The 24,834-nt window shown below is 46.7% G+C and overlaps 1 protein-coding gene and 1 long non-coding RNA gene across 2 annotated transcripts in view; both read left to right on the plus strand.

Moving 5' to 3' along the window:
- Nucleotides 1-101: 101 nt before the first annotated feature.
- Nucleotides 102-5,457, plus strand: LOC112533400. The gene is made up of 3 exons (XR_005839584.2): nucleotides 102-455; nucleotides 1,023-1,145; nucleotides 5,129-5,457. It is a non-coding gene; the product is annotated as an uncharacterized LOC112533400 (long non-coding RNA).
- A 1,717-nt stretch (nucleotides 5,458-7,174) lies between these two features.
- Nucleotides 7,175-24,834, plus strand: part of KCTD16 (potassium channel tetramerization domain containing 16) — a 41,102-nt gene continuing 23,442 nt past the window's right edge. Inside the window, exons 1-2 of the mRNA XM_425217.7 lie at nucleotides 7,175-7,689; nucleotides 7,956-9,095. Of these exons, the coding sequence (XP_425217.2) occupies nucleotides 8,264-9,095 (832 nt within the window). The 5' untranslated portion in view covers nucleotides 7,175-7,689; nucleotides 7,956-8,263. The remainder of the gene's footprint in view (nucleotides 7,690-7,955; nucleotides 9,096-24,834) is intronic.

Here is a 24,834-nt window from a genome sequence, read left to right on the forward strand (position 1 = left end):
TACAGGAAAGGCGGCGGAGCGCCCCCCACTCGGCATGCGCTTCTCGCGGCACCGCCCGCTGCCTGCGTGGCGCCCGCGAAGTATCGCGTTGCCATGGGAATGAGGCGCAGGGCGGCGGGAAGATGGCGGCCGGCGCTGGGGCGTTGTGGTGTCATGGCGCTCCTCCTGCTGGGCTCGGTCGGCTCCCTGCCGCCGCGCTGCTCCTCGCGGGCCTGTCCTCATGTTTTCAAGTCTCCCTGTAAGAACTGAGGCCTCAGAGCTTCACTTCTATTTCTTACCATTTTGTCTAAAATGTGAAGGAAAGCAAAACCTTGGCTCACAGATATACGTGACCCATCTGGTTGTGTCCATGGGGCGCTGGAGCCTGAACAGTCTGAGTCCTTCACGGCTCTGCATCGCCGCCTGTACTGCGTGTCGGCTGTGGTGCAGGCAGAGCAGAGCTGATGCATCATGAGGTGAGGCTGTGAGCTCCACACACCAAATCACTGTGATGAATTGTCACATTCTCCCCAGTACAGCCACCAATGAAATGTAAACCCTTTAACTGTGGTTATAAAACCTTTATCTGTGTTAATGTGTGAGGAGCCCACGGAAGCCCAGCAGGCGGTTTGGGCTGTGCTCCCACGGGGCAGACACAGGAATGAGCAGCACCCAAACAAACCCGAGCTCTGCTTCAGCAAACGTAGACATGGAAGTTGGCGGTGCAGGGTGGCAGCAGGGCAGGACAGGATGCTGCACAGCCCTCTGCACCCTGCTGTGTGTGCAGCTGGAGCTGTGTGTGCCGGGCTGTGGGAGCAGCAAGGAGAGGCCGTGGGGCCCATTGTAATGGGTGACTGCCCCGGGGAGCGCTGGGCTGGGGCTTGGGCTCACCCTGTGGAGAGGTACAGCAGGGCTCGTGCACCGTGCACCTCAGCCCTTGTCCATTGGAGGTGGTGGTTTTTGTTTATTTTGTTGGTTAGGTGTTTTGTTCTTTTCTCCAAGGCCAGAGCTTAATTAATTACCTGAGGTCGTTTTGTCTCCAGGTTCAGCATCTTGCCCTGGGATCTTCCTTCATCTCCCATTTGGAATAGAATGTGCTGTTCACTGCATTAATGGGAGTTTTGTGTGAAAGGGACTTTGTTGATGATGGTGCTGCTGAAAGAAAAGTAAGTAATTGCTGGCATTCAATTAAATAAAATGAATATTTTGCTGAGACCAGATGAAATGTTTGCTAGAGCCATGGATCTTCTTGTCTTTTCTAAAGTCCAGCTGTCAACCTTTACCTTTTAGTAAGCTGCAGGAGTTAGGGTTACCATGGAACTGAGAGGAAAAAAAATGACTGAGACAGCCCGGGATGGAGAAGAAATAGCCATGGATTGGGAGAGACCTGAGGAAAAGGTCTGCAGGTGCTGTTACATGACAAATAGAAGAAGAGGGACAGGAGAGTCTAACTAAAAAAGAGACTAATAAGAAGGAGCTCCCTTCCTTCACAGCCTAGTCTTTGCCAGTCACTCTGTTTATCCATCTCATTTCATCGTTTTGCTCCTTTTTTTCATGCATGGCCAGGAGAAAAGGTTATACGCTGGCTGTTAGTTAGTGTTTGTTTTTATTAAATACCTAAGGTACTGGTACAGAGTGCAGGAAAAAATAAAGAAGCATTCTTGACTCAGATGGGCTTTGTTGTAGACAGAATCAGGGAGAAGCCCAACTGAGGTAGGTAATTTAGGTAATTCCTGAATGGAATGAATCATAATTGCCACATTATTGTTGTTGCTGAATAGGTACACAGTGATGAGGTTTAGAAATGTGTTAGTTGTGCATGCATAAACAGTTGCAATCCTGTTCTTGATGCTTGCCAGTTGGGTACACATGCTTCTGCAAATGTGAACCCCTGTTTTGAAGTACATTTTTTCTTTTCTTTCTTTTATTCTTTTATCACTTTTTTTTTTTTTTTTTTTTTTAATTCATCATGGTTTAGGACACAATTGCAGTTATTTTGTTACAAACTCTCAGATTTAATCTTCTTCTGGTGAGATTACTGTATTTAAACTATAGTCCTGTTATAAGCTTCTGCAAAAATGTAACTTGTGGTGCAGTGTATACAGTATCTCCTGAGAACAGCCTCAGAAAACATGCATGTTTGTAGAATTGAATGAAATAACGATGGGGGAATTATAGTGACAGATAACGCAGAGATCAGTGACTGTGGTATAAGCTGCTTCCTGCAAATTTATACTTTAGGTAAATTAGTGTTTGAAGTCTGAGAAGATCCAAGCTTTCATGGAAGACCTGTAGAGTGTGCAGACTACATCTGATGTTGATGGCTTAGTGCCACTTTGCTGAACTGTGTGACTTTGTTGCAGTTCACTAGACAGTGAAATGAGACCCAAATCCCAAGCAGTAGGCTGTTTAATTGTGATTTGCTGGTGAAATGCTCTTTGGCTAGAAATCTATTTGGATTTGCTTAGATTATTAGAATTTACTCTCAGCTTAGGTTTGAGCTTTCATTAATTATCTCTCTGTGTTTGCACTGAGCTTCTCAGCATTTCTTTAGGGTATTAATTGTCAGCTTCAGCTTTGCAGGACAAATTCACACTCATCTGTATCAGAGTGTAGTCTGGTACAGGCCTGAGGGTCCAAGAGAAGGCAAGACATTTTAGCTACACAACCATTTCCTATTTGCATGACTTAGAAAGTTCATCATGCTGGGCAGTGCTAACAGAATAGTGGGAAGTTTGTCCTCGGTACAGCTTTTCCACCAACATATTCTTTCTGGAGCTATGCATATGAGAGAACCCCTCGTTTTCTGGTGAAGCAAAACAGAAATGATTTAGTCGGGGACTGCATGAAAGGGAAGGTTCAAAACAGTTAAGGACATGCATCCGTTTCTGCCAGTACATGCCTCACAGTTCACAAGTTTTTGCCTGTAAACCTCTCAGAGATGATCCACTAATGATGAAGTTTAACCAGCAGATTTGACAGTGCTCCACATCTGAAAATACAGCACCTTGTACAATGAATTTGCTTTGGATTTGGTGACTTATCAAAGGTGCAAACTGTTTTCTTTGCTGAAGCTATGCCCACATTCTGTGTCTTACATGATAGGGAAAAAAAAATATTGTCTCGTGTTTTCTGTTTGAGTTCTCTGCCTTGTTTACAGTTGTTTAAGCCTGCCCATGCTTACACACTGAGCAGCCATGAAAGCTGTTCTTCCTCTGCCTTTTTTCAATGAAAATACATTATGCACTTGAGTTATAAATAAAAGATCAAGGGCAAAGCTGTGTACTGTTTTACCATGTTCTTTGTAATGAACCCTACTTTATGGCACTCATTCTTTTGCTAGCAGATCTCTTTTTGGGGAGATTCTATCATTTAGTGTTTCTTTGTGCTTATTCTGCAAAGTGAAAGGTCTATTAGGACTTCACATGTATTGCTGGATTTCAGCAGATGAGATCTGCACTGTATGTAATTCGTACTGCTGGATCAGTGGATAACATGTTATTTTATCTGACTATTATTCTTTTTCTTACTGGGCTCCGTTGTAGGGAACTCAGTTTCTAGAGCTGCCTGAGGGATGTGAAGACTGCTCCACTCTAGAAGTACTAGAAATCTTTCATGAAGGCATCTAGGTCACAGGTCTCTGCTACAGCAGAGTTCCTACCAGGACATGGTTACTCTCCATAGCTATGGATTGAGATTGGATTGAAAGTGCTGCCAGCTGCCTGCAGGATTTGGTGGTGGTTCTCTGTGGAACCAGTGTCCCTTTACAGTGCTCTGACAGTAAGCCTAAAGCACCTGCTGGGGACAAATATTTCTGCTTGTCTTTGTCATGCCACTCTCGTCAGCAACTGTGCTCTTCTCTGTGGTTTAACTGAGCCTTACCCTGGTGGAGTGTTGCTTTGGTTTGGTATTTAGATAGGAGGCTGCTGAGGAGCACTGGAGGTTGCAGAATTTGTGGCTAAAGGCTCCTTGGGTGGCACCGTGAAGTGATTTCCAAATCAGAGCATCAGCCTGGAACTGTACTTTACTTTTTTGTTTGTTTGTTTTGTTTTTAATCTATTGTGTTTAAAAATCCCCCAGAGCAATGAAAGTTCCCATGAGGCTTTTTAGCTGAAATCTTCTGTCCAAAATCCAACTTCAATATTTCTTTCTTCTCAGAATAACTCCTTCCATTTCCACTAGAAATTATTGCAGTATCTCTGAGTGCCTCCGAGTTCAGTGTGGTGCAGCTAAATGCTGATAAACAGCTCCTACATTTCTCATTATGCGTGGGTGGCTTTACTGGTATTTATAGCTTGTATTTTTGCACTTCGAGATGGAAGGTGAGATGCGTACGTACCATTGCTACTATAGACTGAAGTGAATACTACCCTTCCTAACATTCGTTGTTGCTTCTTTAAAGACGACGACCCTGTTTTAGCATTCACGAAATCTGATGAAGTCAGTAGTCCCATGGTTAGTGAAAGCTTGAGTGCTAACATAGCACTTTGTCATAAGGAAGGGCCTCAAACCTGCGAATGATGTCATATCACTGGTGCATTGGGTTTCAGCATAGCTCTACTATGACCTTTGGAACATATGCTTTAAGCTTGGGCTAAATTTTCCCCTAGCTAAACTGAAGGTTACGTAGGCATCTCTAAAAGTGGGACATGTTTCATCCTCTTCCTGCTGATAGATGCCACTTTTCTTCTCCATCACAGAACTATAACTGCACTTGAGCTGCTTTAGTTTCGCAGCTGAACAGGTAAGGTCCTTAGTGTGGTGCTGACATATATTTTACATTTAGGTCACTGGTGTATTTGGCCCAGATTTTCAAGTTTCACTTGTCTCAGGCAGCATTTTGATGGATTTGGCCACTGGCTTGTATTTAGGAAGGAAGCATCGCGTGATGCTTCTACAATTGAAATCACTGCATCAAAGGAAATTGTATTACAATAAAATGGTTGGAACATCCTGTGTAAAGAAATAAAGGTAGGAGTTGAATTCCTTTCATTTATTATTTGAAATGTGCAGATGCTTTTCTAAAGCTGTTGTGATTAAAATTCTAAGGTTTTTGTTCTTTTCAAAGGACAATTCTGATTATAATTTTTCAAAAAGACTTGCAGTTTAAGTACGTCTGTATTCACTAATCACACGGTATTGATGTCAGAATACTTCACAGAACCTTGTCAGGAATCACAGCTCTTTAGAAGACTCATCCCCACGCTGTTGCCTGCACATCAAGCCTGCCTGTTTCCACTCTGCCCTCAGGACTTCTGCCTAGGGGATTCTATCAGCCTCCCTTGGGGACTCAGATCTTAATCACACCGTGTGATCACAAATGACTTCAGTGTTTGTTTGGGCAGAATCGGTTTTTTACTGGGCACAGTGAATTAATTCTCCAAGCCTTGCCTTGGACAGCAATGCCTTCATGAAAATTGATTTAAATATTATTAAAGCATATTAACTAACATTAATAAATAAAGTATTTGAAAATGCTGATAGAATACTCCTTACTTTCAACCAAGGCAGCACTAATGAGTTTAATTCCTAAAGGAAGCCTATCATTTCATCTGCCTGGTCATGCATCTGTTAAAGCCTGTATGCTTTGACTCTACTAGACTTAAACATGTGATGAAGGAATCTAAGTTAACATGTCCTCACACCAACGCTTTTAAATCCTCACTCTAAACTTTATGGTGTCCTTAATGTGTTCTTCTTCAGCTGGTGTGTGGGAACAGCAAGTGAAGATGCACAAAACTGTCTTTTTCTGAGATACAATGTACAGCCCCTGCAGCACTCCCATATTGTGCTGGTTTGCAAATTCGAAGTCAGGTCCAGCAGTAAGAGACAGAAACTTGGCTCAGGAGCCTCACAGCTGCTTCTGAATTACTGAATTGATTAAGGTCAAAAGCAAGGGTTTGATTTACTATTTAACTCTCAGGCTTGAAATTGAGAAGCTGTAAGTACACAGATCAGTGCTTTCCTCCCTCAGGCTACAGAACTGTACTTTTTAAGTTAATGTCCTCCTCCGTGCCTCCCTTCCTTCGTTCCTCCTGAAGTATCTGCAACTTCAGTGCAGCCAGCAGAAACTAACAGCTCGGTAACTTCCTTGCACAAAGATTTCACTCTAAAACTTCCCCTTTGGGTTTTCTTTGATGTTTGAATGAAGGACTCTTTGTCATATGTTCATCATTCTGAGTATCCCAATTTTAATGAGAACTGATGTCTGCTAAAATACACAACACTGAACTTTTCTGATAGCGCTGTGTAATAATCTGTGAAATCACCGGTGACTGCACGCTGTGCTGCCGATTTTGTGAGCTAATTGAGGAGCCCGGTCACTTCATTTCATCTTACGTTGCATACCGTGTTTATTTAACCCGAGACGAGTAGTTCACGCTGAGGAGAGCGCAGGGTGCCCAACTGGCGGCCGCAGCCCACGCCTAGCAGCAGCAGCCCGGTGCTTCTAAAGCCCATTTTCCAGGCGTTTTTCAGCTCGCCTTTCCCGCAGCGTTTGCCCTGGTAACGGCAGCTGGGAAGAGCCGGGAGCAGGGCCAGGGCTGGACGCGAGGTGGCGGTGCCCGCACGGCCACGGCCGCGAGGAGAGCGGGGCGCGGTGGTAGCCCCTGCCCCCGTCCTGCCCCCGTCCCCACCACAGTCCGGCAAACGAAGTGAGTGCGGCAGCGCTCCTGTCAAGGCGCCCCACCTCCTCCCTGCCGTCCCCGCGGTCATTGCACAGCGCCTCGTTGCTGGCTTCTGCCCTTTCTGGGTCACTGCTGGGGAGATGAGGAGCGCGAGCAGCTCGATAAAACCGCGCTCCTGCCGGAGAGCCACGGGCGAGCGTGCCGGGAGCGCCCACCCACCGGCTGCTCCCACCCTGCCCGCCTGCGTCGCTGGGTGAAATCACCGCCTCGCCTGCGCGGAGCCGCGGACAGGCACGTGTCGGCGGGCGGGCAGGGGCCGGGAGCCGCCGCCTGGAGCTGCCGAGAGGAGCGGAGCGGGAGGAACTTTACCTGAACTCGGGCATAGAGGGCTGCGGCAGCGGCGCCCAGGGGGCGACCAACCCGCGCGGCGGTGCGCGGCCCGGCGCTGTCCGCGGTGCTGGCGCTGCCCGGGCTGCTGGCGCCGTCGCCGGTGCCGGCCCAGTCCCGGCCCGACTCCTTTAGGATGATGCAATCGGCATCGCCCTCTGCGCTCCCGTCCCCGCGCCGCTGAGCGGAGCGGATCCGAGCAGAGCAGCGCAGCAGGGCGCGGGAGCGGCGCGGCACAGCGGGGCAGAGCGCAGCGGGCGGCCCCGGCGGGGACATGAGAGCGCCGCGTTCCGCGCTGCCCGGGCGGCTGTCGCCGCGGGAGTCGCTGGAGCCTTTCAGCCCTTAGCGCGGGCTGCGGGGTTTCTGCAAGTCATCTGAGGCAGCGTCCCCCGCAGCGCGTTCCCCGCTCTCAAGGAACCCGATCGGATTTATTTGGGATTTTTGTGCTTTTTTTTCTCCCCTTCCCCCCTTTGTGCTGTGTGTCGTGTTTTCTCATCACCTGCCATGGTTAACTTTTTTTGTGACTCGGTTTAACTCTCGAGATCTACATGAATGTTGTTAAGAGCACTTTTGCCTTTGCTGTCCCTTGCTGGGATCGGATCTGATACTATCTGGACTCTATGTGCCTGTATGTTTGTTCTGAGTGTCTTGAAATTTTGCTTTCCTTTACAAGAGCTATGCATTATTTGTAACCAAGGTAAGAGCTCATGTTCTCATTGCCTCATCTGCATGTTTGAATTAGATGTTTGTTTGAAGATAAACTATGTGTATTCTTTAAACTGCGGGGTCACACAGAGTCCTTCCATTGATTAGTATTTCTGAAAAAGAAGGGGAGAACTTGGAAAAAATTAGATATATTTAGCAGGAAGGCTAACAGCTTTCTAGAATGAGTTGTTTTTCTCTATTGCAATTGCTGGCATGCTTAAGAGGTTAATTTGAATCTTATTTTGTTTTCCCTTTTAGAAAACCAGTGAATTACCGTAGGCTGGGCTTGACCTTGATTTTGATGGCTTTGTTGGAAGACCTAATGATGTGATTGTATTTCATGAAGGGATTTCTCTCCAGCCCCTATGGCTTAGGATATAAGACACTTCTGTCACGCTGTTACTTATGGACAATTCAGATATTTTTTTAGACCTACCTTTTGGGTTTTCTTTCTTTCCTCACTTCCCCTTCCCCCCATTTCTCCTTAATACTGGGAGCCTTATTCTAGACTTTGATGTGACTGACCATCCTCCTGCTCTGTGCTGCTGTTTTCTTTTTAAAGTACAATGGCTCTAAGTGGCAACTGCAGGACTTACCTCCCTGCCCGAGAGCAGGGATCTGGGCTGCAATCCTTCCCAGAGGTTGTGGAGCTAAATGTGGGTGGCCAAGTTTACTTCACTCGCCACTCCACCTTGGTTGGCACCCCTCACTCCTTGCTGTGGAAAATGTTCACCCCAAAAAGAGACACAGCCAATGATCTGGCCAAGGACTCCAAGGGAAGATTCTTCATTGACAGAGATGGTTTCCTTTTTCGCTATATTCTGGACTATCTCAGGGACAAGCAAGTTGTTCTGCCTGACCACTTCCCTGAAAAGGGAAGGCTCAAGAGGGAGGCTGAGTACTTCCAGCTCCCAGACTTGGTCAAACTCCTGACTCCTGATGACAGCAAGCAAAGCCCCGATGATTATTGCCACAGTGACTACGAAGAGGTCTCCCAAGGCAGTGACACAAGAATATGCCCCCCTCCATCTCTCTTACCATCAGATCGAAAGTGGGGATTCATTACCATTGGGTACCGGGGTTCATGCACTATTGGCAGGGAGAGCCAAGCAGATGCCAAATTCAGGAGGGTCCCAAGGATTTTGGTTTGTGGAAGGATCGCTTTGGTCAAAGAGGTGTTTGGAGAAAGTTTGAATGAAAGCAGAGATCCAGACAGAGCTCCAGAAAGGTACACCTCCAGGTTTTATCTCAAGTTCAAGCATCTGGAGAGGGCTTTTGACATGTTATCCGAGTGTGGATTCCACATGGTGGCCTGCAACTCCTCTGTGACAGCATCCTTTGTCAATCAGTACACTGATGACAAGGTCTGGTCCAGCTACACTGAATATGTCTTCTACCGTAAGTACAAGACATTTCTGAGGGAAACATAACTGCCTGTTTGAAGCCTTTCTCTTCTGCTGACTGTGCAGTTCACAAAGCATGAGAAGTACAGATTTCTTTGTATCTGCTGCAGATTGGAGCTTTATTTTGATCTGAGGTGATATGCTTCAGTTTAAGCTTTCAAAGTATATGGCCAGGCTGAACTCAGTGGCTTGGTCTTGGCTAGGTGGCAGCACAGACTGCCAGAAGCACCCCATCCCTGTGCCTGAAGGATGCTGCTGTCTCTGGCTGTGTAAATCAGCCATCTGACAGCCTTGCACACTTCTTAAGTGCAAGCAGGATGCAATGTAAGCCATGCAAACATGCTACAGATTTAATTACAGAAAACCTTCAAATTGGATTTAATTTACAAAGGTAATAGCTACTTGATAATAGTCAAGCATAGTCAGCCAAACCATCTGTCAACAAGCCTGACGCACTTACATGCAGGGAAAAGAAAACAAAATCCTGTCCCCCTGGCTGCTTTTCAACAGGGAGCTTTCTCAGACCCAACTGATGTGCTCTGAAATGAGGGCTTGGAGCAGAGAGAGGCGAGTTGCTGTTCCCTGTTATGCAACATGCCTATGAAAAACAGTCCTCATAATGAGGAGTATCTGCCCTGCTTACCGCAATCACATTGGATCACATACTGTTGTGGTAATTTTAGCTGATCGCTCTAGCAGGCTCATTAACTTTCTAAGTTGATATTCAGGTAGAGGCACTGTTACCAATGGAAACATGAAGATGATTTTGATCCTATATTCCTATATCAGAAAATCATTCCTCAACTGCTATGCATAAATGTGTGAGAGGTTCATGAGGATGTTATCCATTTTCATCTCAAGAGGGTGAAGAATGGAACATTTCACCGGTCATTTGTACAAATGGGCTTTAGCTGGCTGCAGCTTTGGACAAAGGGATTTAAAGAGGGATAAAAATTACTTTGCCTGCAGACCTACTGTGCTGCATGCAACACTTACAGTTAGCAAGCTTGGTAATGTGGAGAGCTGACAAAAGTTTTAGATGAAAGATGATGTATCAGGAATTGAATGGCTTGTGTGTAATACTGGATTCAGCGCCATCTACTCGTGTCTCAGCTCAACAGGCAGCCCTAATCTGCTTATGTAATGATGCTTAAGTTAGCATTCTGAAAAGCCATATGTATTTTTGACATGCATAGACTTACTTAAAATTAGTTTTCTAGCTGGATTTCTCATCAAAAGGTCCAAAGGTCTTGGATCTGCTTATATGCTAACAAGGATGGATGATTCCTATTCTTAGGCTTCTCATGTTTGAAGATCAGTGTCTTGTGTAAGATAGAGGAGAACAATGCCGTTCAATAAATGAATTAGAATGAATTTATTTAAATGTAAAAAACAGGAAAGATTTCTATAGGTCCAATGTTTTACTAATTGAAGAGAGGATAAAAGTAGGTTTGACACCAGTTACCAAACATGGACTAATAGCTCCCATATTACTCACATTTTTACTTTCAAGGGTTGCTTATTGCTTCCACATTGTTATGGTTAGGGTACCAAGATAAGAAGAACATCACAAGTTACGGACAGTGAAATTCCAAAAAGCATCACAAAAATCTTCTCTCATAAATGCAGAGAACTCCAAATCTAATTAAAGTTCTGTTACAATGGGAAATATTAACGCAGTGGAAGGATGATACAGGAAAGTAACAGCAAAGGGACCAGCACAGATAGGATAGTATTTCAAAGGAAAGTAAAGGTGCTCACCTGTCTCTGAAAATCTAGACTTGCAAAAGATTCCAACAAGGAAGGATCTCCAACCAGAGATCCTTCCCCAGGGGCAGTCAGTCCTTAAATGAGGTCTAAGAGATGCGCAGCGAGGCTTCACCCCTTCCTATCTAACAGGTAAATTGCCTTCACCTGTGCTCCCAGGACTGACCGGGTCCTTTCCCCAGGTGTACAATCAGTGGTTCAGGCTGTGACTCAACAGTTCCCATACAAGTTCCTGGAAATGTTTATCCAGCTCAATAATTTTTGCATTTGGCTCATACCAATTTTGTGGATTTTTGACACTGATGCTGTTTCAAAGATGTTTTTTTTCAAAGGATCCTTCCCGAGGCAAAGCAAGGACTGTGATTCTTTTGTATCTTGACCCAGATATCTCTGTTACTCTTCATGGTGGTTGCTGCTCTCTTTACCAGAGCGGCCACTGGGCCGCAGGGCTCACCAGCAATGTGTGTGGGGCTGAACTGTGGCAGAAGGGCAGCACAGTGCCTCCAGCATTCACCTGCGGCAGCAGAAGTCCCTTTACAAATCTTCCAGAGTCTTATCTTTTTAAACTTTGAGGACCAATAAAATTGACATCTGGCTTTCTAGTGGAACATTACAACTTCTCTGCAGCTGTTTAGTCATAATTATTTAATTAGAGGCTGCCAACTGTGTCTGTATAAGGATTAATTCATCAAGCTGTTGTGATCAGGTTAATGGTCCTAAGCATGGGAGGTGTCTAATACAACTGGATAGTCAGGTGCAAAGGTGGCTTCTGCAGAGCAGCTTATGTGAAATGCACAATTGAGGGACTCCAGAGCTGGAGAAGGGTGATTGTTTCCGAAGGAGAAGAAATAGATGGGGGCAACAATGTTTTGATGCACCAAATACATTGTGTTCTCCAAATGCTCCTCAGAAAGTAAATTTCTGCAGTTGGCATGAAGATAAAGACCATTCTTCATGTACAAATCCTTTTGAAAGTAAAGTAGATGGGCCAATGGGGATGTAAATCATGCAGCTATTCACATGGGCAGAGTGTGTGCTATTAACAAAATTGGACAATTAATATTGTATGACATTTTCTTCTCTTGTTCAAGTTCAGACGCTCCTAAGGCTAATGGGAGATTCATGTTCTCTATGGAGGAGACTTCCCCGAAATGCAGGGCACGCAGGAAGTATCCAGAACAGCAAACCTGCAGCTGTTTTGCTGAGTGGGTGGTGAGATGGGCTGCAAAGCCTGCACACAGGATGACAGTGCAATCCTGGGAGTGCAGCTGGGCATCACTCCAGTTTCAAATAGGCCGAGGCAAAGGAGGATTTGGAGACAGGCAGTGCAGGTCCATTAGGCCCATAATTAAGCAGTTCTTTGAAACGTGGTAGCTTTGCGGTGGGTAGGCAGGAGCCACAGCCTGTGCATCCGCTCACAGGTGGAGTTCTGCACTTTCTTGCATTTTCTTTCCCTCCAGATTCCCTTATGTCAATGAATTTTTTTAAAATTAACACTTAAGGTTGGATTTCTCAGCTGAACATTGGTAGGTTTTTCTCTCCTGTTTTTTCAATGATCTTGAAGTAAAGCCCCATCTCCAAACATTCCTTTTTGACGAGGATTATCGCCTGTGCTTGGATTTACATTTTAAAATGTTTTCAACCTTTACAATGGAATGAATCAAAATTGCTCACTGGCACAACTGGTGAATGTTGGGGGGTGGTGGTGTTAAAGCATATGGGCTGGCTCAGCCTGGCCCTATCCCTGACAGCGGCAGAGGCAGGCTTTTTCTCACTGTCTCCCATAACCTACACAGCAGCCCTTTTTGCTTGGATCCGAGCACAAAGCATTGCCAGGACTGCTGGTGACAGCCCTGCACACTCACTGGCTGTGAGTGCCAGGGTGCAAAACAACAGGTTGGGAGTGGAGGAGGCTTTGGCTTCAAGCAGCAGGTCAGCATCACGGCTGGGTGCGTGCATGTGTCTGCAGTGCGTCATATGGCAGTGGGATGGGGAGAAACTGCAGCACAGCCCCACCATGTATTGCTGTTGCCCCCCAGAATCCTGATGTCACATCCCTTCCTTCTCTCTGCATTTCTCCCCATTATGGCAGGCTCTCAGAGCAGCTCATGGTACAGAGGGGAGACTTTGACGCCAGCATGTCATGTCAGCCCCTGCTCCTGCTCCCAGTGGCTGCGGGGTGCACCACAAGGAGCCGATTGCCCTCTACTCATCTGGAGCAACAAAGGAGGTGGAGAGGAGAACTGCTAGGCAAAAGGGAGCAAATATAGAAGTACAGATGGAGGAAAAAGATAGAAAATTCACACTCAGTCTGGGGGGAAAGAACTAGGGAAAAGATGGAGGTACTGACAGCTATACCAGGGCGTGGGGAGGGAGGATTTGTTAGCAACGTCAAGCCGTCAGTTTATCACAAATGTTTCTCTGCAACAAGCAGGTGGAGACGGGTTGAGAAAACCTCCTTCAAGTTCACTACAGAAAAGAATGCAGATATTTAGACAGATGGCTGCCCCTACCCTTCCTGAGGCCATTTTCCAAGTCTGAGCAAGTGTGAAAAAAACCGAACAACTGGCCTGGTTTCTTACACCTTTCCTTGTGCCGGCCACTTCACATCTTTCAGAGCAGCTCGAGCACCTACAGATGACGCAAGGGAACTGTGAGGTATTCCTGGCAGTGGAGCTCTGACAGGAAAAAATGACTTGTCTAGGCTCTTGCTCCTGAAGGTCGTGCACTGCCTCCAGCACAGGATGCATTTTGCCCTTCTCTCCTTTCTCTTTCAAGACGATGCTGGTTGTGTGTGGTTGTCATTTGCCTGGCAGGAGGCTGAGATATTTCTGAAGTAGGTTTTGGATTTTGCTGGGATAAAGAGATGAGACCCACTGGGTGGAGCTGGGCAGAAGGAAAGGTGTATGCCAGAATGCCCATGGCCAGCCCTGTTGTACATGTGAACAGAGCTGAGAGATCGCACGCTGATGTACATGTGGCTGACTCATAAATGAACTGCGTGGTAGAAACTTGACTAACAAGACTGAATCCTGTTGTACAGGGACACCTACAGCTCTGCTGTCAAATGGTTAGATGTGGAAGATGAATATCGCCTATTTTCCTACATCTTTAAAGTGATACCATTTTATGTTCTAGTAATTTGTTCTGTCTGTTTTTAAATTGGTAAAGAAAAAAATGACCCAAAAGATAACAGAATAAAATCTAATCCAATGAATTATACACTCTTCCTTTCCTGTTGACAGAAGTTGTTGATTTCCAGGTAATTGTTGTCATTATCAGTGAATCTGGCCCACCTTGCTGAGCAAACCTCTCTGAATTCTCACATGGATGCTCGTTTGCACATGGCGGGGGTGCAGAGCAGTGTGCTGGGTTTGTTAGTGTGCTCGTGGGTGTACAAGAACCTTGCTGTCAGCTTTTTTGGTCATATTTGAGTGTTGGTTGATGCTTTCCCACTTTGTCATAGACTGAAGAGGTTGTCAGTCTGATTAGAGTTTTCCATATGTGAAAAATGTTATTATTTATTGGAAACCAATAACAGCAAATCTGACTGTGAGATTAGTCTAAGAATCTTCAGGTCAGTGGATAACTGAAGCACAACTTGGTAAAAAAGGTTGGATATAGAGCTCTGAGTTCATTCTAGTGATGTACAGCAGTGAAGTTCAGGAACCAGCAAGGATGGCTTTGGGTACTGCCTTGTGTCCCTCCCCAGTGCTCATGGCATGGCTGGTTGTTTCCCATCCGTTTGATATGATCTTCATCAGTCTGGATATTTGTTATAGACGTCTGGCATGGATACATTGATCTATTATCTTGTTGCTCTAAGGAATATCTCAGTGATGCACATCTTCCCCCTATGCAACCCCTGCTTGGCAGCCTGACAGATTTCCTGCCCAGAACACTGCCCCATCTGTCCCACACTCCCACAGGCCTCTGTACACAGTGGATTGCTGGGGTCATGTGAGGAAACCAGTGCTATGCCTGGGGCTTTGGCTTGGTTAAGTTGCTTGATGTTTGTGGTTTTCTTGTCTTTTCAAACCACCTGGAGGGCTGTGCAGGCTCAGTGCTGTACAAGTAAGGGAGAAAATTAGGATATTTACACTGGGTTGGATGGTCCCAGCAACCTGCCCCTGCTGCAGTGGGCAGGGGCAGCTGGAGGCAGAGCACTGCAAGGTCTGTCCTGTGCTGCTCCGCAGGCAGAGAAGGGCTGCAGCACATAGAGGGGTAACCAAGCAGAGAGGCCATGTAGGACAGCTGGCCCTGCACTGTACCCAGCAGCGGGGCAGCTCAAGCTGGTTGCTTTCTAAGAGTGATGTGCACAAGATCCCACTGAACCATTCCTGTAGGTGGCTGTAGGGTTTTACTGTAATAAATGGAGGTACATGTCTGTAGGTACCAGCCTGGTGCTGTTGGCCTGGGGTCACAGGGGCAGGGAGTACTGCCCGCATGGCTCAGGGGACAGCTCAGCACATGGGTATGTGGAGCTGCAGAGCTGGAGAGGAAAATGACATGGCTGAGAGCGAAGGGTTCTCCCAGCAGCCACTCTGCAGCCTTACTGTGCCTGATGGGTTCAAATCTTAAAACTTGCTGTTACTTAGGAAAAACAAAATCAGAAAGAGCAAGCAGTGTAAATATGAAAACATAACACAGATATTGCCATTCACTGAATATCAGCAACATATTGTATATACAGACAAACACTTCCTTGCAGCAGGTTGGTTTTTTGTTTTCTTTTCAAGTCATCCTGGATTTGTTTAAATTTGTAACCACAATGTTTTCTCAGTTTCTTCTTTTATTTTTTTTCGGCTTTTCAAGTTCAAGGCTTACATACACTAAATATGGAGACAAGAAGCAAAATCTTAAGTACATCTTTGAAAAGAGTAAGAGTAATCTCTTTCGAATCTTATTCAAAATGATTTTTTCTTAAAGGAAGAAAATAGACCTAAAGGAGTTAGGCTTGGTGGAACTGCTTCAGTTGTTTCTGAAATGTAATGGTGAATGAGTTGGTTGAGTGATTTTGCCCAGCTGTTCTCAGAAGGCATGCTCAAGCTAATGCTGTAATAAAATAAAACATTTGTGCCATTATCATACAAGCTAATGTTAAACCAATTGCTTCAATTCACATGTTTCAGGTATACTAGGTTAGGGTGAGTCTTAAGGAGTAATTGATGCAGAGCTTTAAACCTGGCGGTTTAATTGAGCTGATTATTTGGGTGAGGTGAGGAGAGCTGAACACCTACAGTGCTTTGCAAATCCATACAGATTGAAATCTGATGACTCAAATGTTGTATCCAAGCTTGATACAAAGATGCCATCCCATTTTACTGGTCCAGTGTGGGAGATGAGATTTATTTCAGAGCTAAAGGCCCTCACTGAGGCCTTTGTAAGAACTTTGAACTTCTCTTTTCGGGTCAGCGGTCCTTGGTTTTATCTCTGATAGTAGGAACTGGATGGATAAAGTAGGGGAAAACGACAGCAGAGTACCATGTAGGCTGTTTTCTAAATTAGTTTCTTGTATTAGTTTTCTAATTATATGTCTTTTTAAGTGAGAAGCCTGGGGCTGTGATGATACTTCTTACATTTCAGTAGCTGGTTATGAGCATTGTTGAAATACCCATAAATATAAGTGGTTTGATTGGAACGTGTTCCTTTTGACCACTTTGTATTGACTGCCCGTCATGTAAAATACCCTTCTGGCCTTCAGTGAGCATCGGTGTGAGCACCGTGCAGCTGTAAGAACTGCATGGGCTTTGGAAGCCAGATCGTAAATTACTGCTGCTAAGAAATTGTTAGCACTTCTTCTGAGTCTACTAGCAAAGTGATCAGCAATTTGTAGGAGCTCATTGATTAGCTGCTAAGGCAGCTAAAATATTCCCTTACCCAAAATAGAGTGGAGAAATTTGTGTCTGTCTTGCTTTGTAATCTACCCTGAAAACGTGATGAGCACCAACTGCTGCCGTGCTCGGTCAGAGCGTGGCTGGGGGGTGGCTCGGTCTGGCATCCTGCCGCCCTGGGGAGCTCTGGGACAAACCCCACAGCCCCAGATGTTTAATTTCAAACATGATTACAAGTCAGGTTGTGTTTGTAGAATGGGATCACTTGGGAGGAGAGCAGCAGGACAGGCACAGTGCCTGGCAGAGCCCAGCCTGCCGTGGGGGCAGGACAGCAGTGCCCTGCTCTGTGCATGCCTTTGGCCAGGGCTGGGAGCCCAGCTCACAGAATTGTTCCTTCTCTCTTTTGGAGGAGTCTTATTTTAAGAACTTCAGATTGAATTTCTATCAAAATGAATCAATATATTTTTGCACCAGAATTAAATCAGGCTGAAATAGAACCCAGAGGAACATGCTGATTTTGACTGAATATTGCACTTTAAATATTCTCAAGGCCAAAAACTCAGAGCAAAACTTTACTGAGCAAAAACATGACATCAGAGAGCCTGGAAATGTGTTTATTTGTGTCCTACAAAGAGAATTTTACTGATCTTTTCTCAGCTCAGGGTTTGCACCAGTAGTGTGGGGAAGTTCAGCATTTTGTTCTATATTGGAACAGAGGCTGAGCTAAAGCCTGGAAGGAGAAGGCAGCTTTTACAAACGCACTCTTTGCATACTCACGTGAAAATGTGGAAACGGGTCATCAGCTAAACTAAATGTAACACCTGTATGGATAATGGATGCTATTGTATGAAGTCTGGCAGTTCTCGCCCTATGGAGACTTGCAGACCTGTAGCACGCTGTTCCTAGGGAGCGTCAGGCCCCGCTTTCACCTCCCTCCACCAGGCCTTGCACACCACTGCTCTGGCTGCTGTGCCCAAATAGATTCCCTGCAGCACATTGAGGTGTGCTCATGTTTGCTATCGGCAGGAACAGACCTGGGATCAGACTGAGCCTGGATGCAAACAGGAGCCATGGCTCCCATAGCACCCGCATCTGCTGGCAGAGCTGGATGCTGTTCTTTCATTCATTTCTCTTCCAAACAGCACCCCATGCTGCTGAGCTATTTCTTGGTTTGGGCTGGGTGTTACAGATGAGACGAGCTGAACTGATGCAGTGCTACAGATCTGCATCCTACAAAGAGAAGAGCTTGTGGAAACCCAATCTGAGCTGACAGTTCAAACCCCCTGTGGGGCCTGAAACCAAATCCTGGATCTAAACATCTTCTTTGGGAAAAATTGCTGCATGAAAACATGGCAGTTCAAAAACAGAAAGATAACAACAAAAGGAAATAAAAAGTCATCGGCTTTGTGGAGCAGCTGCTCCATTGTGTGCTGCTCTGAGCAGCGCTGGGCTGGGGGCACTTTGTGATGCACGGGGCAGAGTGCAGGGCTGGAAGTGTCTGTGGAGAGAACTTCTGCTGATGGCTTCAGTACAAACTGCACCTGCCTGAAGCGTGCCTGAGCCCAGCAACAGATTGTGGCGTGTGTGCAGGCGGGAGCCTTCCCCCAGGTGTGTGGGACGCTGCCTCCTCACCGCCACCCGCTAACAGGCACGTGGGAAAGCAGTCATTTTCTGGATGAAAGCTAAAAGCTACATGGCAGACAGTAAATAAATAATTGCAGGGAGCTATCGCGCATAGATTTCTTTGAAGCACAGAATTTAATTAAATTTCATGCACATGCTCACGTAGTTCCATTGATCAGGAAACAAACGTGTGCTATGTCTTGGAGATTTACTCACCCGGCAGTTTCTGCCATCCTCCCCTCTGCTGTGCCAGTTTCATTCATTCTACATCCAGCAGTGCCAAAGGAATGCGTTTCTATTTTTATTTCTTGAAGAAATTGATCATAAGACATAAAGAACATGATATATGCTTTGTAACTATACAGGATTGCTAAGCAAAAAAAAACCCCCAAAACGGAAGGAGGCTCGACAGATACTACATTCATTTCCATTTTACAATGGATTTTTTCCCACTAGGACCAATAAAATTTATGTGAAAGCTTTCAACAGCCTCTCTAGTACTAATTAGTTAAAAGATGGCATAAATCTCGCTGGGCTCATTTATCAAGGTAGGGTTTTTTTAGATACTTCACAAAACTTATTTTTGCCATCAAATTCAAACTCAACCTGAATTCCCAGTGTTGACCATTCGCCCTGAACTGGGATCTCAGCACCTGCTCCTTGCCCCAGCACAGTGCTTGAGGCACTGCAGCCCTCCAGCAGCCCCACCACACACTGCGGTGAGCAGCCCTGGCGCAGCACCGGCTGGCTAGGGCCATGCACAGTGGCAATGGATCGTTCTTTGGGGAGGGCCTTGTTGAAGTAGCAAGCTTTGGAGGATGACAGAGTGCTTCTGGCACTGAGAACATGGGGGTGCATCACAAAGAGCATGGCAACTGGGTGAAGGAGGGTCTTCTTCCCTGTGCTCTGCCCTGGGGAGGGCACATCTGGAACACATAGCACAGTGTGGGGCTTCCCAGCTGCAGGCAGATAGGAGCTGCTAGAGAGAGCCCAGAGGAGGGTACAGAGATGGGGGGCCTGGAGCACCTCCTGATGTGGACAGGATGAGAGCCCCAGGGCTGTTCCCTTGGGGAAGAGAAGAGGTCCCTTCCAACCTCTGTGGTTCTGGGATTCAGTGACTCTTGGACATGCTGTGAAAATGCAGGGAATGTTTTCTCCATGCCCATCAGACCCAGATGTCCCACCTGCACCTGCTGAGGGCCGCCCCACCAGCTCTGCCCATTCCCCTGTGCCAGGCTGCTACGTTCTGCTCCCAGGGGCTGCTTTTAGCTCCCTGCCTCGTTTAGGCATGGCAGGGAGCTGTGGGTGAGTGAGGAGACTGCTGTCCTCACTCACATAACTGTGATTTGGCATATCGGTACAGTATTAAAATTCCAGTTGAACAGATGGTGTCAGGATTTTAACTTATGCTTATGAGATGCAGATGGTCCACGTAGTGAACTTGTACACCAGCTATTTTTATTTTGAACAGGTTAAGAACAAATTACTTTTTGACTGTTATTATTGCTCTCCTCATCGCTGCCTCTTTTTGTGTGTGTGTGCGTGCACACGTGCCCAAGTTCTCAAAATCTCTTTTCCTCATAAACTGAAAGCACCCCACTCTGCCCACAGCCCCTCTCTTTGTGACCACCTCACACAGCTGCCCCTCACTTCCCCTCAGACACACACAGAGCAGAGCTACAGGAAGGGGCAGCTCCGCACCCCACTGCTGTCTGGGGCAGGCAGCCTCACTGTACTGCACCGCATTGTGTCCCCAGCAGTGTTCTGCAGAACCACCCGCACGCATTTCCCACACTGCTCTCTGGCTCATGTCTGATGCTCGGGAAAGGACTCATGCATGTGCCAGCCTTTGTCCTGCCAGGGCCTGTGGTTCACTGTGGCTTCTCAGTGGGATCTGTTTGGTGCTGTTGCTGACTGCCCCTGCCCCGCAATGCACCCACACATGCTGTTGTGCTTCCATCTGGCTCCACTAGCACAGGGTGGTAATAAGAAGCAGGGCAGAGGCTCTGCTGCTCTGGGTCTTCTTGTTCCCCGGATGTCTTCAGGTGACGTGAGCTCCAGAGCCCACCTGACTTCCTTTTTTCCCCTACTCCTTATCTTCTTTCCTTCTGGGGATCATCGATACAGTGCTCCCATCCCTGGACTGAGAAGGCATTATTACCCAGCTCACTGCTAACCTGGGAGTGCATGTCTGAGCTCTGCCTGTGGTCAAGTGGTGGGACAAGCAAAAATAAATCTTCATCTATTGCCTGTCCTTGATGCATTTCACATTTACATCCTGGCAATAACGTCTGAGGGAAGGTTTCCACGAAAGATGATGAAAACATATGGCAGGAGGACAAAGCCAGCAGCTGCAGGTGGAGGCATGATCAGGTTCATTTATTCCTCCCTCATACCTGCTGTCATTACTCAGTGCATTGCATGCAAACGGCAAGCATCGCAGCGCCTGTCAGACCCGCAGCCTTCACATGCTGCTCCCACCCCAAAAGGCTGTGGCTGGAGCAGAGAGTGATGCCCAGGGTGCGATGGAGGCCTCCCCAGGACCCATCCCATTCCACCCCATAGGGCAGCCGTGATGCACCCAGGGCTCTCGGGATCTCCTGGAGTGCAGAAATTGCAGCCTCCCACCTATTACTGACAATCAGTATTTTTCAAAGTTATCCTAACTGGGATGATGCTGAGCAGCCCAGTGGTAGCCAGGGTTGTTTTAGCACCCGAAGAAGTGGCTGCCTGGCCCTGCTGGGTCAGGGAAAGCCACACAGAACTGTTCCCATTCTGCAGCTTTGTGATACTCACGTCCTGATGGGGGTGGGATGAATAATGAATATTTCATGAAAAGCCATTACAAGACTGTATGTGAAGCAGCTGACATCACTGCACCTGCACTGATGCTTCCTCACTGCAGCCAGTGTGTTTTTCCTGTGCTGTTGTTACCAGAATGGGGAGTGAGTTGGACCACCACGCATCCCCCAGCTGCCTGCCTTCCCCCAGGTGCAGAAATATCAGAGCTGTGTTGCTGCTTCTGAGAGAGGGGATGAAAGTGCTCTGTGCTGATAATGCCTTGCACTTTGTATACAGCCTTCAGGAGCCCACCACTCCCCTGCATGTCCATCCCAGCACAGAGCAGGATTGAGCTCCCATGTGCTCCCAGAGCTGCTCCTGCAGGGCAGAGCTGTATGGAGCAACCTGGAAGAGCCAGTGACTGAGGCACTGCAACGCGGTGTGTCCTGGGTTTGAATAGATTTGAAAGAAGCAAAATATGTGAAATATTAGTTGGAATGCATTTACTCAGCTTTGGTGACAGCTTCAGTTACATAGTGTAATTTTTGTTCGCAGCCTTGCAGAGCCATGGCTATAGAACAGATTAAGTGTTGTTTAAAAAAAATGATCAGAGGGTTTGTTTGCAATCATGCTGTAACTTTTCCCTAAATATGGGAAGCGTTCTAAATTGGTTTGTATTGATAATGGCATTGTAATGCTTTTTCTTGCTTGTACAGATCGTCATTATTATAATGTGCTTATTCCCAAGAGACGAAGTAACTGAGGAGAACAGATTAAGTTAAACCTTAAAGAATGCTTTCTTAGGGAAAAATCACATTTCCTTTAAAACTGCTTTGCATAAGGTTATTGGTATCTGATGCCTTGCATTTCCAATTATTCATGTCAACCATGCTCATTGCTAGAGCACAATGATCAGTCTCTTGACCATGAATTCTGCAGCTCTACGTTCACAAGCACATGTGACTTCAACCAGGATAATGCAGGCAGGACAGGTGCATGCAGGGTGGTACAGATGGGGCAGTGCAGGCAGGGCGGTGCAGGTGGGGTTGTGCAGGTAGGATGGTGCCTGAATCTTTCTCCCTTCCCCTCCATTCCTTCCTACCTCCTTCCTTCCCCTGCAGGGTTCTGGGGATGCAGCTGTGCTACCCCCAGGGCTGTGAGGAGGCAGCCTGCAGGCTACAGACCTTTATAGACACCACATTTCTAATCCAAAGCATTTTCCTTTACTCCTGTTTGAAAATGCAAACTTGGAGACACTCGTGTGCTCATCAAAGGGCTCCTCCATGGTTTTGCCCATCATCACAGCTCCATCACATCCTGTGCTAACTCTGTGTGCAGTGACACAGCCACTTCTGAAAGACACAGCCACTTTGAAAAACCCACCTAGACACAGCTTGCCAGGAGCTGTTTGGCTGTACATGGCTCACAGCCGTGCTGAGCAGCTCTGTGCACATCCACCTGCATACAGCTCACACAGAACCGCTCCCCTCCATGGGACAGGGATGTACCCACCTGTCCCCAGGCAGCCACTTGTTCGTAAAAACATCCCCAGTCCTCCGAACCCGCCACAGCCGTGTCTCCAGACAGGTGAATGAGGATACACATCAGCTGTCGTGAAGTGCTCAGGCAAACGATGAGTTGACAATGCCCATGCATAGGCAGTACTCTGTTTATGTTCATTGCAATAAATATGACAAAATCCTACAGAAACAAAGCTTCATCTGATCAAAAACTGTTTTAATTGCTCATTCTTATTGATGCTCTGATCTCTGATGAACAAGGAGTTGGCTGGAAAACAGAAGGCTGCTGCATTTAGAGTCACTGACAGCTTTGTTCCCTGGAAGCAATGGGTGACCCCACAGAAAGCAAAAAAAAAAAAAATCACACCAAATATTCTAACTTACCTACAGATTATGTGTTAGATCATTTAAGCTCCAAAATATTTGGTTGCTTTTCACAAATGGAGCTGCCTCCTTGCATCTATCCCCACCTAGCTGATTTAAGGCTCTTAAACTTCTGATTGCTCTGTAAAGTATCTGCAGGTATGCAATGCTGCTGGCTGCAAGCTCTGCTGGGAAAGCATGCTTGTTTGTAAGTAGCACACAGATGGGTGTGTGCACAGATCAGGAGCACTCAGCTTTTTAGCACAACTCAAGCTGTGAGAACACTGCAGTGATGCTGGTCCTGAGCAATTCTGTTTGCCCCTGAGCCCAAAGGAAGCAAAAGCAGCAGCAGCAGCGTGGAGCAGTGGCCACAGCAAGCAGCCCGTGTGTGTGTGTGTGTGTGTGTGTGTGTGTGTGTGTGTGTGTGTGTATGTGCATGCGTGTGTGCCCACATCCCCTAAGGAGGGTCACAGCTGTGCAAGTCTGTGTGTGAAGTGATGTGAACTGATGGCAGTGCTGTCAGGCAGTGCTGTGCCTTCTAAAAATAGCGCCCTGCTTTCCTGAAGTCATTCATTTTTGATAAATGCCTCAGCTTTGCATTTGTTTGGCAGCAGTACGGTGTCCCTGTGTTCCGTGAGCATTGTTTCAGCTGCAGCTATCTCACAAGGGCTGCTTTAAATCATGCAATGGTCCTTAAGGTCCTCCACCTATTGCTCATTATGATTTGCTTTCAGCTATTTCTTGAACACAGCTGCAGCTTCTGTGGTGACCAGTTTCTGTTTGTAGCTGTGGTTTATAGAGGTCTGAGCCACCTTTTGGTGTGGGGCTGGTGCTGGGGGCGAGTTGAAGCTGTGGTTGGACTCTGGATTTCTTCAGTACTTCGAGCATATATGTGCTTTTGGGGGTGATCTGTTTTCTGTGTTCTTATAACCTAGAAACACACTTTAAAAGGGCTAGTTTGTATCATGTGATGGGCTTCAAAGTTCTTCCACCTGTTGCTAGTTATGAGTCTGGTTTCTTCTATTGAATGAAGGAGCTATTGCCGTGGTAGCAATAGAAACTTAGCTTTCTGCTGATGTAATCTGTAGCCATGTACAGAACATTCGTAAGAAAATCCAAGCCAAACAAGCTAAAAACTTGTCTGCACCTCAGGGGTTCTTTCCTACATAAGAGCCTGTATGAGATCAAGCTGGTAGGCAGAAGTGCAGAGTCTTCCCCTGACTTCTGAAGCCATGCTGCTTGTGATGATCAATGGGATGAAATGGCCATGAACCCCTGTGCTGCTCCACAGGCCCCTTTAGGAAGGTTTCTGGAAGATGCCACAGAGGTGCTGTGGCCTCCTGGGGGCCAGACCCTGTATGGGGAGTGGGGCTGTAGCAATTGGACAGATCAGCGTGATCAGAAAAGGTGTTTCACCAGAGATGCAATGATAGAAGGATCAAGCACAATAAAGAGGTGCTATAAAGGAGGGGAAGAAGATTACTCACTCGTGTCAGAAGATTCCAGGTTTGTAGAGGAAAGCTTCACCAAGGAGGGATCCCCAGAAAGAGATCCTTCCCCAGGGGCAGTCAGCCCTTAAATGAGGTCTAAGAGATGCGCAGCGAGGCTCCACCCCTTCCTATCTCACAGGTAAATTGCCTTCACCTGTGCTCCCAGGACTGACCAGGTCCTTTTCCCAGGTGCTCAATCAGTGGTTCAGGCTGTGACTCAACAGTTCCCACACAGGGGTTGTGCAGGGCTGCAGGCAGGGAGGTGCAACGGAGTGCTTTGGGCTCTGCAGCCTCCCTGGCAGCAGTCAACCTCTCCCCTGGGAGCACAGTGTTCAGCAAGGAGTTCTCAAGAAGAG

The sequence above is a fragment of the Gallus gallus genome, chromosome 13, assembly GCF_016699485.2.
Source record: "Gallus gallus isolate bGalGal1 chromosome 13, bGalGal1.mat.broiler.GRCg7b, whole genome shotgun sequence".
NCBI classification, from domain to species: Eukaryota; Metazoa; Chordata; class Aves; order Galliformes; family Phasianidae; genus Gallus; species Gallus gallus.